Source organism: Pholcus phalangioides, unplaced genomic scaffold (genome assembly GCF_987345545.1).
Source record: "Pholcus phalangioides strain wild (caught in Gottingen) unplaced genomic scaffold, Ppha-v1.0 ptg000039l_1, whole genome shotgun sequence".
Lineage (NCBI taxonomy): Eukaryota > Metazoa > Arthropoda > Arachnida > Araneae > Pholcidae > Pholcus > Pholcus phalangioides.
The window spans coordinates 21,603,999-21,617,410 of record NW_028301625.1 but is presented as its reverse complement, the minus strand read 5'-3'; the positions used below and the strand labels follow the sequence as shown (position 1 = coordinate 21,617,410).

At 36.8% G+C, this 13,412-nt stretch overlaps 1 protein-coding gene across 2 annotated transcripts in view; it reads left to right on the top strand.

Annotated features, from left to right (window-relative positions):
- Positions 1-13,412, top strand: part of LOC149065694 (uncharacterized) — a 28,816-nt gene that overhangs the window by 12,892 nt on the left and 2,512 nt on the right. For both annotated transcript variants that reach the window (XM_089253691.1, XM_089253692.1), the window contains exons 3-7: positions 7,277-7,434; positions 10,545-10,617; positions 10,718-10,873; positions 11,875-12,073; positions 12,699-12,880. In XM_089253691.1, coding sequence (XP_089109817.1) covers positions 7,277-7,434; positions 10,545-10,617; positions 10,718-10,873; positions 11,875-12,073; positions 12,699-12,880 — 768 coding nt within the window. The remainder of the gene's footprint in view (positions 1-7,276; positions 7,435-10,544; positions 10,618-10,717; positions 10,874-11,874; positions 12,074-12,698; positions 12,881-13,412) is intronic.

The following is a 13,412-nucleotide window of genomic DNA, read 5'->3' as shown; positions in this document are numbered from 1 at the left end:
TAAATCTTTTTAATTTCTTCCGAATAAGACTTATTTCAAGTGCATGTTAATTAGTAAATTGATTTTCCTGAGAATCGCAATTTTAAACCCTTGTTATTAAACCCGAGGTATATTGATTAAATCATTACGCTGCAATATTTCCTGGTCTAGTTTTTCTTGAACTCGGATCATTTACAAATGTGTTCTTAATTACTTTTTTTTTATACCCGGAAAATTAGCTTTGCATAGCAGATGCGTCACGTAGAAAGTGAAAACTATCGGAATAGGTTTCTTCCTAGATACGTAACGATCTTGTTTTACCACACTGTCTTCTATCCCAAAAAGTTGAGACTTGAAATGTGGAACATCTAGCACTTATGGTACGATTTCTCTCGATGCTCCCGAACTGGGCCAATCGCAAACAAAATAAAGCCGTCAGATATGAAGTCTTGAATGCGATAGATCTCTAAACAAGGCAGCAATCTTGTTTATGGAGCTTTATTTGATGAGCTTACGAGCGTTTTCTCATAAGCTGCCCAAATTTATTTTGACCTTGGTGGTTCCCATTTATTTTTAAAAAATCGACCCGGAAGCTTTTGAAAGTCTTTTCGTCAAAGGTAATTTCTTCAGCTGGTTTCGTTTGTGCAGGACGTCTTGAAAAAAAAATGTCTGAAAGAATTCAGATGGCTTCAATTGACTTGTAGCCCATCGCTGGGAACAACTAAGTTTTTCTTTTGCCGCTTGGTTACTCGTGCACAAAAAAAACTTGCGAGATGTGATTATATCTAAAATAAAAACGCGTTGAATATTTTCTTTTTACGGTGCATCTCTTATTGCCTGACGTTTTCTTCCGCTTTATTTTTTATTTTTTCTTAAATGATTCATTTCCCGGTTGATTCCCTTTTTTATTTTTAATAGATGTTTTACTGTTACTTTGACATATTTACGCTCAAAAAAAAAATTAATCTATACCATGAATCAATTGAATCTCCTTGAGGTAAAAGTTTGAACCACTTTCATTATTTGAGTGAATTGACTCGAAACAGCATAGATCATTATTGTCGGATAATCATGCATTTATTATGCATACATCTTGGATAAACACTGTACGAAATTTGCAATTTATTTTTTGTTTTAACATTTTGATGAAACTAAGCTTGTTCGACTCATTTCAAGTGGCTTTTTTTTATGCATTCTATTAAGTCACGAACACCGTTTATGTATAGTATCGGAAGAGCACCATATGGCAATTCTTGCTTATGTTGGAACGGACCGGCTTACCGGGTTCTTGAATAGTTTAAGTAAGGTGTTAAATAATGAACTCTCGAGCGTGACATGAGACGGGTATTGAACACGTGCGTTTTACTCTTTCAATAATCCAATATCCTCAATAAAACTGAAATTGAGGCACTTATTTTCAAAAGGTGTAACATTTCCATTTTAAATTTACAGGAGTATAGAAATGTTCATTCCTTCGGAATGAACTGCTTTACAAAAGTGGAAATAGCCCAGCGGAAATATTTAGAATGTTCTACTTTATATATATAGAAAAGTGTAAATATAATGGGGGGGGGGGAGCGAGAACAAGACTATTTCGAATATTCGAAAGTGAATTTTAGAAAATGTTCCACCTTTTTGAAAATCTCATTTGTGATAATTGACAATAGTACGAACTTGTGCATTCAGGTACTCTGAAGCCTCTGCGGAATTAAAATATATTCAAAGGGCCATTCAACTAGCTGCATATCAAACGTGGTCTGGTTCATATTTAATATTCTGTGCATAAGTGGGTCGCAATCTGTGAACGAAACCTTCAAGTTTGTTGCCGGGTCATTTAAATATTGAAATTTTAAAATTTGATAGATTTTTATGCCCAAGTTTTTTTATAAAAATAAACTTAGTTTCGTATTTTTGGAAGTGTAATCCATTATTTCTGGCCTGAATGTTGCCAGTTAGTCTTGTCATCGTTTTTGTTTGATAGTTTCTGCAATATCCGCATAAACGATCTTTTCTATTTAACTTTTTTCTCTTCTACAACTTCGTTTTATTTAAAAAGTTATAGAATGTGCATGTAATTAATTTTCTGCTTTTAAGTGTTTTAGTGAGAAATTTATAAGTTTCGAAATTCCGTACAGTTATTTAACTTCGTTTAGTTAAAAACTTTGCTAAAATATAGACCACCATAGTGAGTTTATACCGAAGTTTCAATAAGGGGTGCTCTATTGATACTACAGTAATACCCTGATATTGTGCGCTTATTGTCAGTCTCGCCTATCGCCCAAGTCGAATTAACGTAAATCGGGGTGAAATTTTGCTTACAAATAAAATATACATTGGAACCAAAATTTTCTGAAAACTCTTCTAAGAATTTCAATCAAATTCGAGTTTTTCTGCATATAACTAGAAAAAATAATTACAATTTGCTTCAAAAATATGTACAAACGAACAACATATGCAATGCGTTATTAAATAACACTTCAGTCCTGCCAAAAGAGCTTTTTGCGTTAAAGCATAGTAATTTTGTTAGTTTTTTTTATAAAAAGTTAACTAAAACTTCCATGAGTGTCGAAATTGGTGGCAGGTGAGTGATACGTGCATTGTCAATAGATATTAAACAGCATTGTGAACTAACATTTTCAAGACTTGCAATAATGTAATTAATACTGGACGTATTAACTGGCAACACCAACCCATTCTTTAAAAATAGGAGCTACCGCTTAAGCCTTCAGTTTGCCCCTTTAAAACAACTTGGAATGATTTCCAAAATCTGTGGCTGCTTTCACGGGGTTTCCACTTCTAAAAAAAAATCTGCTTTACTTTGGCTACATGTGTTCCCCCGATTGATAAATTACTATATATATATATATATATATACACACACACACACACACACACACACACACACACACACACACACACACACACACACACACACACACACACACTACATTATTGATTTTAAAATGTTAATCTTATTTTTACCATATACGTTTCTATCTCGACTGTAATCTCAACGTTTAGGAATTGTGCTTAGAAGCCAGATATTTTTCAGTCATGCAAACCGATTTACGTTACTTCGATATGTCCATAATACCTTAAATGCCACCTCAAACATTCCTCTGCGGATCTAGTAATACTAGAGACGCAAGTCTTTTAGTCACAAGTACCGTTTGAGCTAATGAACTGAATATTCTATATAAGTAAGAATTCATGGCGCAAGTCTTTGACACAATGTCCAAAATATTTTAATCGTATTGGAATCAAACATTCATTGAAATACGAAGTTACCTTATGTCTATCTGCATCGATAACCGCAAAAATATACAGAATTTGTTTCTAGGAGCCTAAAGATGCGAACTAACCTAAATGTTTCGAAATCCTTTTTCGAAGACCATGTTTTATATTCATTGATCTCGGGGTGGCGGGGGGGGGGGGGTTATTTAATGCTTCAATTGGCAAACATTGAAATATCCAGAGAAGAAAAATTGGGGTTATATTCAGCAAATGAGGTACCGTGAATGCTATTGCATGGCAAAAATATTTATTGCCAATATTTAAAAAATTTATTTACATAGATTTTTGAATAGTTCAAAAATCTCACCTATTTGTCCAATGTTCTATCGTTCAAGAATGCACAGCAATGTCTACTCCACGCATGTTATTTCCCTCCAAAATGCGAGAGTTAAAAATCATTATCGATTGGATTGTCAAGAAATGGAAGACAAGTAGACAAGTCCCTTTGCTCAAAATGAACGGCTTTTATATAAAACTAACCAAGCGCCATTAAATCAAAACAGAGAAAGCTATGTAGTTATCTTAGATTCAGTTCTCTTCAGATTGGTAGTTAGTTCAAGTGCACACAGACTGCATCACAGGCGTTATGTCATTTGGTTCTATTTAGATAAAAAAAATCCCACCTTTTTTCAGTGTGTGTTCAGATGTCTATCTCTAAAATGTTAAATGGAGATTGTGTGTGTGTGGTTCCTTTTTTATATAAAAGCCGTCCAAATTAATAGAATGCCTTTTTTATTGGAAAAATATAAACTCTTGTTTGGCCAAATCATTGGCGTACGCAAAGGGGGTTTTGAGGTTCTAACACACCTCAAGCCGAGATTAGTGTTATTTTGCAGGAAAAAACGTAAACCCCCTCCCCCTTGAGGGGAAAAAAATTGAACCCCCCCCCCCTTTGAGAAAATTTTGCGTACGCCTATGGGCCAAATAAAGGGTTAAAGAAGTGGAATATACACATGTAAACTTGAAACAATCTTAAACACTCCGTTAAAAACGAGTGTAAAAAGTGTTAATGAAAATATAATTTCTTTTTCGAAAACCCTCCTGGTTAACGTGATAACTTCCGTAATTAAAGGAACACTTCGTCTTTTGTTGGATTTTTGCTCGGCTGAATACGGTGATGGTGTTTGTTTTTCTTTTTATTTTAATCTACTTGTAGCTAACCAGCTTTCCGCGTTCCCGTTTGAAGGAAACCTTTTTTCTTTTTTATGAAACTAGTTGAGGAAGAATTAGATCTTATTTCTATATGTACGTATATCTGGCGTGGTTTGCGCGTGTCCTCGGGGTTGGCAGTAGTTTTTCTGACTATAGTACGAAAGTAGGTCGACCGATCGAGAAACCAGTAAAACCAGCCCAAATGAGCAGGTGGCAATGAATGGCCAAAGCTTAGCTCTTCAAATACGAATTCCAATTTTTGGAAAATCCAACTTTTTTTTATGGAATATTTCAATGCTAGTGTCTTTTTTTCTGCATTCCTTTGTTATCCATCCGAGATGTGTGACCCGGGACTGTTGAATATTTTTAAAATTAGCGATACCCTATGCGTCATTGAGGTTATTAGTGAAATTGTTTGAGCAGCTTTTTTTAGCGTGAATAGTTCGAATTTCATTTCGTTCATTTTCCTCGCAATGTATGCGGAGAAGCTGAAAAGGGCCAGGAAGGTCGAATTCAGGAAAGAGCAGTAAAGAAATTGCAGTGAACTTGCATGGACGTGCCAGAAAATCAGATGAGGCAAGTAGATGGGCAGAAAAATTAATTTGGGGGGGGTGGGGAGAATTCAGATTAACACGATGTCACGTGTTTTTGTTTGAAGTTTCGACACATCAAATCCATGTCAAAGTTTTAACGTGGGTAGATGACGGATAATCGAAACTACAAGTGCGAATGCTCCTTTCCCCGTTTTTAGAAAAACGTTTGATAGTCGTCCTCTGCCTGCCCCTAGGTCTACATCCCGAATGTTATACGTGGTCTTTTGCGCTCATTACGTTATATAAAAAATCTTTCATTGTCTATCGAAACTCGCACCATAGCCTAAGCATTTACCCTTAAATAAGTTCCTGGTATAATAGACGCAAGTTCAGCGGGGACATCTCCCACTTCCAGTATGGAAGACAGGTAGCAGCGATTCTCGAACACGAAACATGGCATCGTAAATACGTTACGATCACTCATACGTTCCAACATGAACGAATTACATCTGTAATTCGTAGCATTGAAATATTCCTTAAATGTGCGGTTTAATTTAAGTGCCTAGAGAACTCGTTATCCATACTGAAGAGGCTAAATTTTTTTCATTGAGTGATATGTAATCTTAAAAGCGATCGATAATTGCTATAGCGATTGTACTGACGTCACACTTCGCTTAAAGGTGGCGGATAAGTCGGATTTGTGTTTTAAAGAGCCCTAGGTTGAATAGCAGCCCAAACATGCTGTGATTTTTGGTATACAATTACGTACACCACAAACCACAACAGCCAAATTGCCCAATGAGGTGGCTGAAAAAAGATGTCCTTAAGAAATATGGATGCGAAATATAACCAAAATACAGCACCCCTAATACATAAAGCATTTCACGAAATTAACTATACTATGATCAACTGCCCATAGAAGATTATAGATGTCTTATCTAAGTGTATTTATGCCACACTGTTTATCATACTATTTAAACGTGTCAATTGTGTTCTTACCTCCAGGGTCGTTAATTCTATTTTTACTATCCATTTATTAACAACCCTATTAGAACTCCGTGACACAACCTGGGGTTGTCCCTCTTGTCAAAGAAGTTAACTGACAGTGTATTAATAAGTCGTGGTCCATCACGTTGAAAATTTTTAACACTTCTATATCGTATTCTTCCCCCGACAACCGCATTCTTCAAGAAATCAATTCTATACTTGAAAACCAAAGTATTAAATCATTCTAAATTGACAATATGCTGGGGGTTTAGGAAAACGCTTACCGCACGGACGTTTTTAGTGTTCAATGTCGGTGCGAAACTTGGATAACAAATTTATGTACTTTTTAAATGAATGCATGTGGAATAGATATGACACGCTATGCTTTTCACAATGTCCTTCTGAAATAACCTACAAACTGTCCATATATTTATCTACTATATTTTAGATGTCAAGTGATGGAATAGAAACTCGTCACTATAAGCGAAGTCATTGTTTCTAATGGGAACCATTGTAAGGTTAATGGTCACAAGAGTTCCATTTTGTCTACTAAAACATAGGATCACTTCCATAAACTATTTGTGTGGAATTAGTTTTTTTACACAGCATTTTCGGGTTAATACAAGTTCCATTATCTCAAACTTAATGAAAGCGTCGACGTTTAATTGACGGTTGTAAGTAAATAGAATGCGAGTTTATGTACGGTCATTTTTAATAATCTAAAATGAAGAGCGAAGTGAAATGTTAGTGCTAAATAATTATTTGAATTGAAGTAAAGGAAATTTTTATGACTTTGCTGTTTTTGCTAGTGAAAGGAGTGACCTAATGAAATTTTTATGCCGAAATGAATTCAACAGCTTGGAGTCATTACTGCAAATCGTGTAAAAATTCTCGCTTTAATCTAAGGTGGGAATAATTTGTTTATTCAAGGTTACTTATAGGGAATTCGGGAGTTTGACCTCTAAGGCATTGTTTTTCGTAGTTCTTAAAAGTTTGACATAACTGACCTACATTCTTTAGGAATTCAATAACTTTTTCGTGACAAATGAAGGTTAAACCGCCACCACCCTTCTTAGGCTTTTCTTTTTAGACAAAAGTAAATCAGTGTTGAAAGTTTTATTAAACACCTATGCTTCTCACAATAGTTCTGCTAAAAATATCTGACATTCAGCTTGAAACTTTTCAACTTAGCACACATTTTAATAAAGAAATCTATGAAATTTGACCTCGCACAGTTGAGAATAAACTTCTTGGTACATTATTTTAAAATAAGTTCTCTTTGAAGTTTATATCAATTGTGTTGGAATTTTCTGAACTTTTCCCCCCAATAGGAACACATTCATGAAGTTCTCAGTAAATGGAACCAAATAGATGACGAGATATGGGCAAAAATAATTTGCATGGAAAGAAATCGAAGAGTGGCAAAAGCATATGCACGGGCCCCGGTGCTGACTATAAACGGTTCAGATGATGGCTTCGATGGATATAGGTTAGTACAATTTATGCTGTCCATATCAGCAATTATTATTCGTACCAATTGCGTTTAAAAGCCAATTTTCAAAATTTTCTTTTTAAAATCCTCGGAGATAACTTTAACCCTTTAAGCGGCAGTTAGAAATCACTAAACGCCCCTTCAAAATGCCATCTTTTCTAATTAAGTAGGTTTTCAGATTTTTAGCAGGTGCAAACTAAGGGGTATAAGGAAAAGTTTTTTTCTATTGAGAAATTTTTGTACAAACTATCTGGGCTTGTCAATGCTAAAATGCGAAACTTTTATGGAAAAATCTCGTCATTGCCGCTTAAATGGTTAAGAGAATATCGAATTAGCTTTGAAATCTGCCCCAAAGTTTATTTTACGTGGTCTAAATAGTTGATTACCAGAAACTATGGTCAATGATTGGAACGAAGGTAAATTTTTTTTTCTCTTCCTTCGCGTGGATACAAATAACAATGGATAAAGTTCTCGTAACAGCTGCATTTGGTAAGTACGAATACTTATTTCTGTATGCTACACGTTGTAGACCGGTTTATAATGGAAAATGCTTACTCATCACACCGGCTACGTACGAGTATAAAAATTCGTGAACAATGTGTTAAAACATTTTGATATTTTCGGAATTAAACAATAGCAGAGGCTATTGTAAATTAGATCAAGAACGTAGCAAAGCTTCATCTATTTGCTCTGTGTCGGAAATGTTCCACACAGGTAGGTACTCGCCTACAACTTAAGGCTGAAAACAAAGTGTACGCTGGTTTCCGATTCTGCAAGTTTGCTCATTAGTGGAGAACCTGCAATTCAGGTATTTTTTAACCAATTGGTAACTGTACAGAATCTGAAACCAAACTATTTTCATATGATATGCCCCAGAATAAGGAGATCAAAGTATGAGACAGCAATTTGTAAGGCCGCTGTTGGCCCGGAAAGATAATTTTAATGGGTCTAGTTATTCTGGAGGTTTTCTTACACCCGGCTTCCACATCACTGTTCAGTACGAAATGCTAACTTGGACAGCACGTTCGATTGCTATCAATTTCTGAATAATTGTTCTTGCATTTATATTTCGTAGTAATTGGCACAAAATGAAAATGATTCACGGACTCCAAATATCTCGATCGGTTCGTAGTTTGTCCATTTTGCATGTTGGACTTATGCCGGAGATTTCATACATTTCTGATCTCGTAGCGCATCTGCCTGGGGCTCCTGGAAGCCCCCAGGTTGACTTATCCGCCATCTTTGTGCAAAGTATGGCGTCAGTATTATCGCTACAACCAACGCTGTTCACTATGTTACTTTTTAATAATTAGCGCAGCAAAATCAGTTTTGTTCAAAGCGACGTACGAGTCTGGATCGCCCAGTATTCTAGTTGCCATACCCAATATTGAAGCGGAACTTTGGGGCGCATAGAAAGAAACTGCCCGGGGCGGCAGTTTTAGGTGGGAACAAAATAGTTATAGAATTTGAAAGTTGTGGGGTGGTAAAATGTTTGCCCCGGGCGGCAAAAATCCTAGTTACGGCCCTGATTAAGGGAGCATCACAAAGTGCCATGACACGCAAGGAATTGCAGCCATATTACCACGTTCAATACAACCCCATGGTGCTATGCGAACACTTCATCACTGACCAGGGCTGGGATTATAACCCTCTCCCCAACAGACTTTTTGAAGGCCCTAATGTAAATTTTTAAAATTCAGTGGAACTTCGGTTAACGAGCGTTGATTCGCCTGATGAGCAAAAATTTTGGGGTTTGATTATCACAACTGAGCTGATTGTTTTTCGATTTTGTTCATACACGTACTGTGGAGTTGTGGGTAATATTCTCCCCTAGTCTCCGGTCAGCGTGCCTTACTCAAAAAATGAACACCCGTGTACGGGCTTGACTGCGACATGTTTCGTATCGTAAGCATTGTAACCACGCGTATGAACGCGCTGGAAGTTTTTCATTATAGGAGGTCATTGTAGCCTAACTGATAAACCTCCATTGCCTGCAACAGCAAGATCGTATATAGAGCGTATTGCGTGTGTTCTCAAATGAGATTAGAGAGATGTATAGAATATGGAATCTATGCAAAATTCTGTGGAAAAGAACCAATCAACTAAAGCTGTAGCAGTGTGTGAGCAATGAATCTGTCCAAAAAAACGAATATTCTCCATTTTTGAGAAATCTTAAAAAGGAGGCAAAAGTGTTATTACACTTTTTTAAAGTGACAAGTATGCGGGGAAAGTCATCCAAAACAAGCCCTCTTTCGTCGCGTTTAGAGCAAGTTGATTTGTAAGCATTATGGTATTGTATGTTTATGGCAAATTATATATTTTATTGTATTACATTATTGTGCTGTATTACTGAATGAAGCCATTTTTATTAGTCACTTTTATGTGAATGAATAATTGTATTATGCAGATATCCTATGGGGAAGTTTGATGCGAATAACGAGCACGTTGGTAAAACGAATTTAGCTCGTTGACCGAAGTTCCACTTTATATAGAGCACATTTTATAAGATTTGTATTCATGGCCCCCACATCTTGGAGCAGGGTCCCTGGAACATTGACTACTTTACCGCACACCAACTGCACTTGTATATCGCCATATGGAAATTTCCAACTAAAGTTGGGAAATTAAGGCGCCATCTATCGGTCATCCCAGGCTCGATTGGTAAAACTTTTGTTTGGCTGCATTCGAACCCATGGACCATGATGCCAGCTTCATAGTGGGAAAACTAGCATCTTAGCACTACGCCACACTGGAATATTCACTGGGATCTTTTGCGGGCCCACTGGTGAGACTTTTCATCGGCCCTTCTATAGTTAATGTATAGTGTGAAAAAGCAAAAAATGAGTTCTCCAGGACTGGAGCCCTGTCAGCCCCTCCCTTGTGGGGGGGGGGGGGAGGAGGAAGTGTTTGTATTTTCCTCTAGGCTTGAGCTCCGTCAGTTCCACTTATTGGAAGAGAACGTTTGAGATTTGTGTGAAGGGCCGCAATTTTTTTCCCATACAGCCAAAATGACTGCTCTGATTTGGAACATCAATCTTAATTCGCCATTTTTTTTTTTTTTTTTTAATTTTAAATCCTTGGTATTAATCTAATGGTAATCTTTGCAGGATTGGTCTGTGTGGTTTCGAGAATCCTCTGAGGGATGTCAAGACAGAAGAAATTAAAAAGCATATATTGCATGTAAGATACTGGATTGGACTACATTCGACTTTAAACCAAATTTAATTGCTTTTTCCAGATTTTTTCTTTTCATATTTATCCACGCCTTCATTTCTCTCAGGGTGTAAAAGTGAAGATGGACGAGTGTGGCAACATAATGGTGAAGCGAGTTAGTAAAGCGAATGTGTACGTAAAAGAAATAAACACGGAAGAAAACAGCGTCTCGAATGATATTATAAAAGCTGGTGGTCTGCTAGAACTTGAAAAACCAACAAAGGTAGGTTTTAAATCCATTTGCATCTACTCTAAAGGCCGAAACACTACACTGACGTGATTTATCACGTCAGTAGTGTTTCGGCCTTTTTGGTGGGTCGTCCACCAGAAGTTACTGAGCTAACAATGCTATATACTGTGTCTTGTTCATACACGCAACTTGTTCAACGATTTGTCATCGTCAGCAATAACTTCCAGTGTACGACCAGTTTTATAAATCGGATACGCTCAACTCATGTTTGGTCGGTATGGCCATTCATTGATAACTCAACTTATTCTAGCACCATAGACTTTGATTTCGCTCTTTGCGCGCCAATTGCTCCCAATGTTACATACAATTCGACTGAATTCAACAAATAATTTCAAAGTACTTTTATTTTCCTATTGGATTGTTCCGCATTTGGAACGAAACTACCATTGGCGTAAGCACCAACCGCTTTATTCCGCTTTCAGTGATAAAGGATAATCTCGTAGAATAGGCTACTTCACTTGTGAATGTAGATGGGTTAACCACCTCACGTACAAGCGTTTGGCAAGAAATTTGGACCATCTCTAACGAATCGGCGATAAATATGGTGACCTTGTCCTGACCTTCCGCACAGGGGGAAAGAAATATAAAGGGCAAAAGTATAACAAGGTTGTCCTTTCACCCTCATCCTACGTGTTCTTACATGTATATATTAGATGTGTGAAGTCTTCCATAGATAATAGGGTTGCTATAAAGTTTCGCAATGGTGAAGACGGGGAAGAAAACGAATGATTTGGAATTTTTATTCCACTGGAGTTCGGACGCCTTATTTACGCCTGTGATTGTAAACAATTAATAAGCATTTAGGTGAAAAATTTCCTGTTGTGCAGTTTTTTCCATCAATTTTACGTTGAATGGCCATTTAGTAATAAATTTTCAACTTGGGTATTCTTGTAGATCGCTCAAAACTAATTGAATATTTGATAATGAATATTGCATAATTAGTATTTGCAAGTAAATTTTATTTTCCTTTGCAGCTGTTTGATATGAAGAAATTCGCTAGCAATGTGAATCGGGAGCTCAGGAGAACTTACCCAGATAGACGGAAACTAGAAAGTCAATGCATTTCCATCATGTCTTTTGTTAAAGACTGGCCGGAAGTTTTAGACTGTGCCTGCTGGGTCATGATTATAAATATAGTCGCTCTAGATATGCTCAAATCCAAACTGCCACTCCGTAAGTACCTACATGGTTTTACCGTTAAAATGAGTTCTCGTTCAATTTGGATTGAAAACTCGAAAATTGCGCTTACTCGCCTAAACGAAAGGTTGACCTTCCGGGATCCCTCACCGAAAATTCTTAACGGGAAGAAAAATTACATGTCGGGGGAAACTGATCTCATTAGGAATGAATTTCTTTAAAGCTTACATTGATAGATTTAAAGGCTAAATTTGAACGATTATGGCGAAATTTTTCTTTTTACCATTACTACTCTCAATACGTTTGACAGTGATTTAAAGTTTCCGTCAAAAGACAAACGATTTTGCAAAACATTCAAATTTGCGTCACTTTTTGAGAATATTTCGTAGTAATTATCCCTGTACGATCTCGAGGTGTCGTGGTGGCACGCTGAAGTGCCGTGGCATAATCTACTAACCTGCTATCGATCTATTAAATGTATTGGACCGGGATTATACTTTAAATGTTTGTCACGTTATAAAACTTGAAAAATGCATCCAGTAAGCCAATAGTCTTATTGGTTGTTTTTGGTGAAAATTTTATACTCGAATGAGTGTGTATATAATATAATCAAGTTTCTTCTTGGTCGATTTTAAATGATTTGTAAATTTTGTCTTCTCAGTGACAAAACGTCAGAGTTCGTCCAATGCGCAGAATATAAGTGATAAATGCCTCGGTCAAGAAGAAGACCCATACAGTGTTCTAGCACCATCTGCTAGGGGTGCCATGATTAAGGAACTGTCTGAAATGAAGCCACCGCAGCTTCCACCACGAGACTTGAACAATAGAGTACCTGTTCCTTTGGTAAGTTTACTTGGCTTTTGAAATAAAATCCAAATTTATTCCGATGTTTTGATTAATTAGTTTTCACTAGTGGAATCCAAAATGATAAGAGATGACTATATATACATTGCACCGATTAGCGGTGAAATGATCCAACTTCCCAACTAAATAAGTTAGGATCTCTTATCGATACATGCATCTGTTTTTGCACAGAATAAAGCAATTATAAATATTGCCTGGATAACATTCACGTCGCATGTGCAGTATCTATTTTTTACAAATGTTGGATTCCATAATCAATTCACTAAATACTAACTTCGTTAAATTTGCCGCGTTATTTGCCGCATTTTACTAGCTAAATGTTGATCCTAGAGGCATACTCGGACCAGTAACTAGGCTGGGGTAAAAGGGCGCTGTCCCAGGGTCCCCCACACAAACTTATTTTGCGTTATAATCCTGGGAACAGAAGACACGCTACGGCCCTGGACAAATTCTAGCCCAATTAGAAAGCTGTTACCGTGTCCCGAGGCTAACAAAATTTCACGTTTGTAAG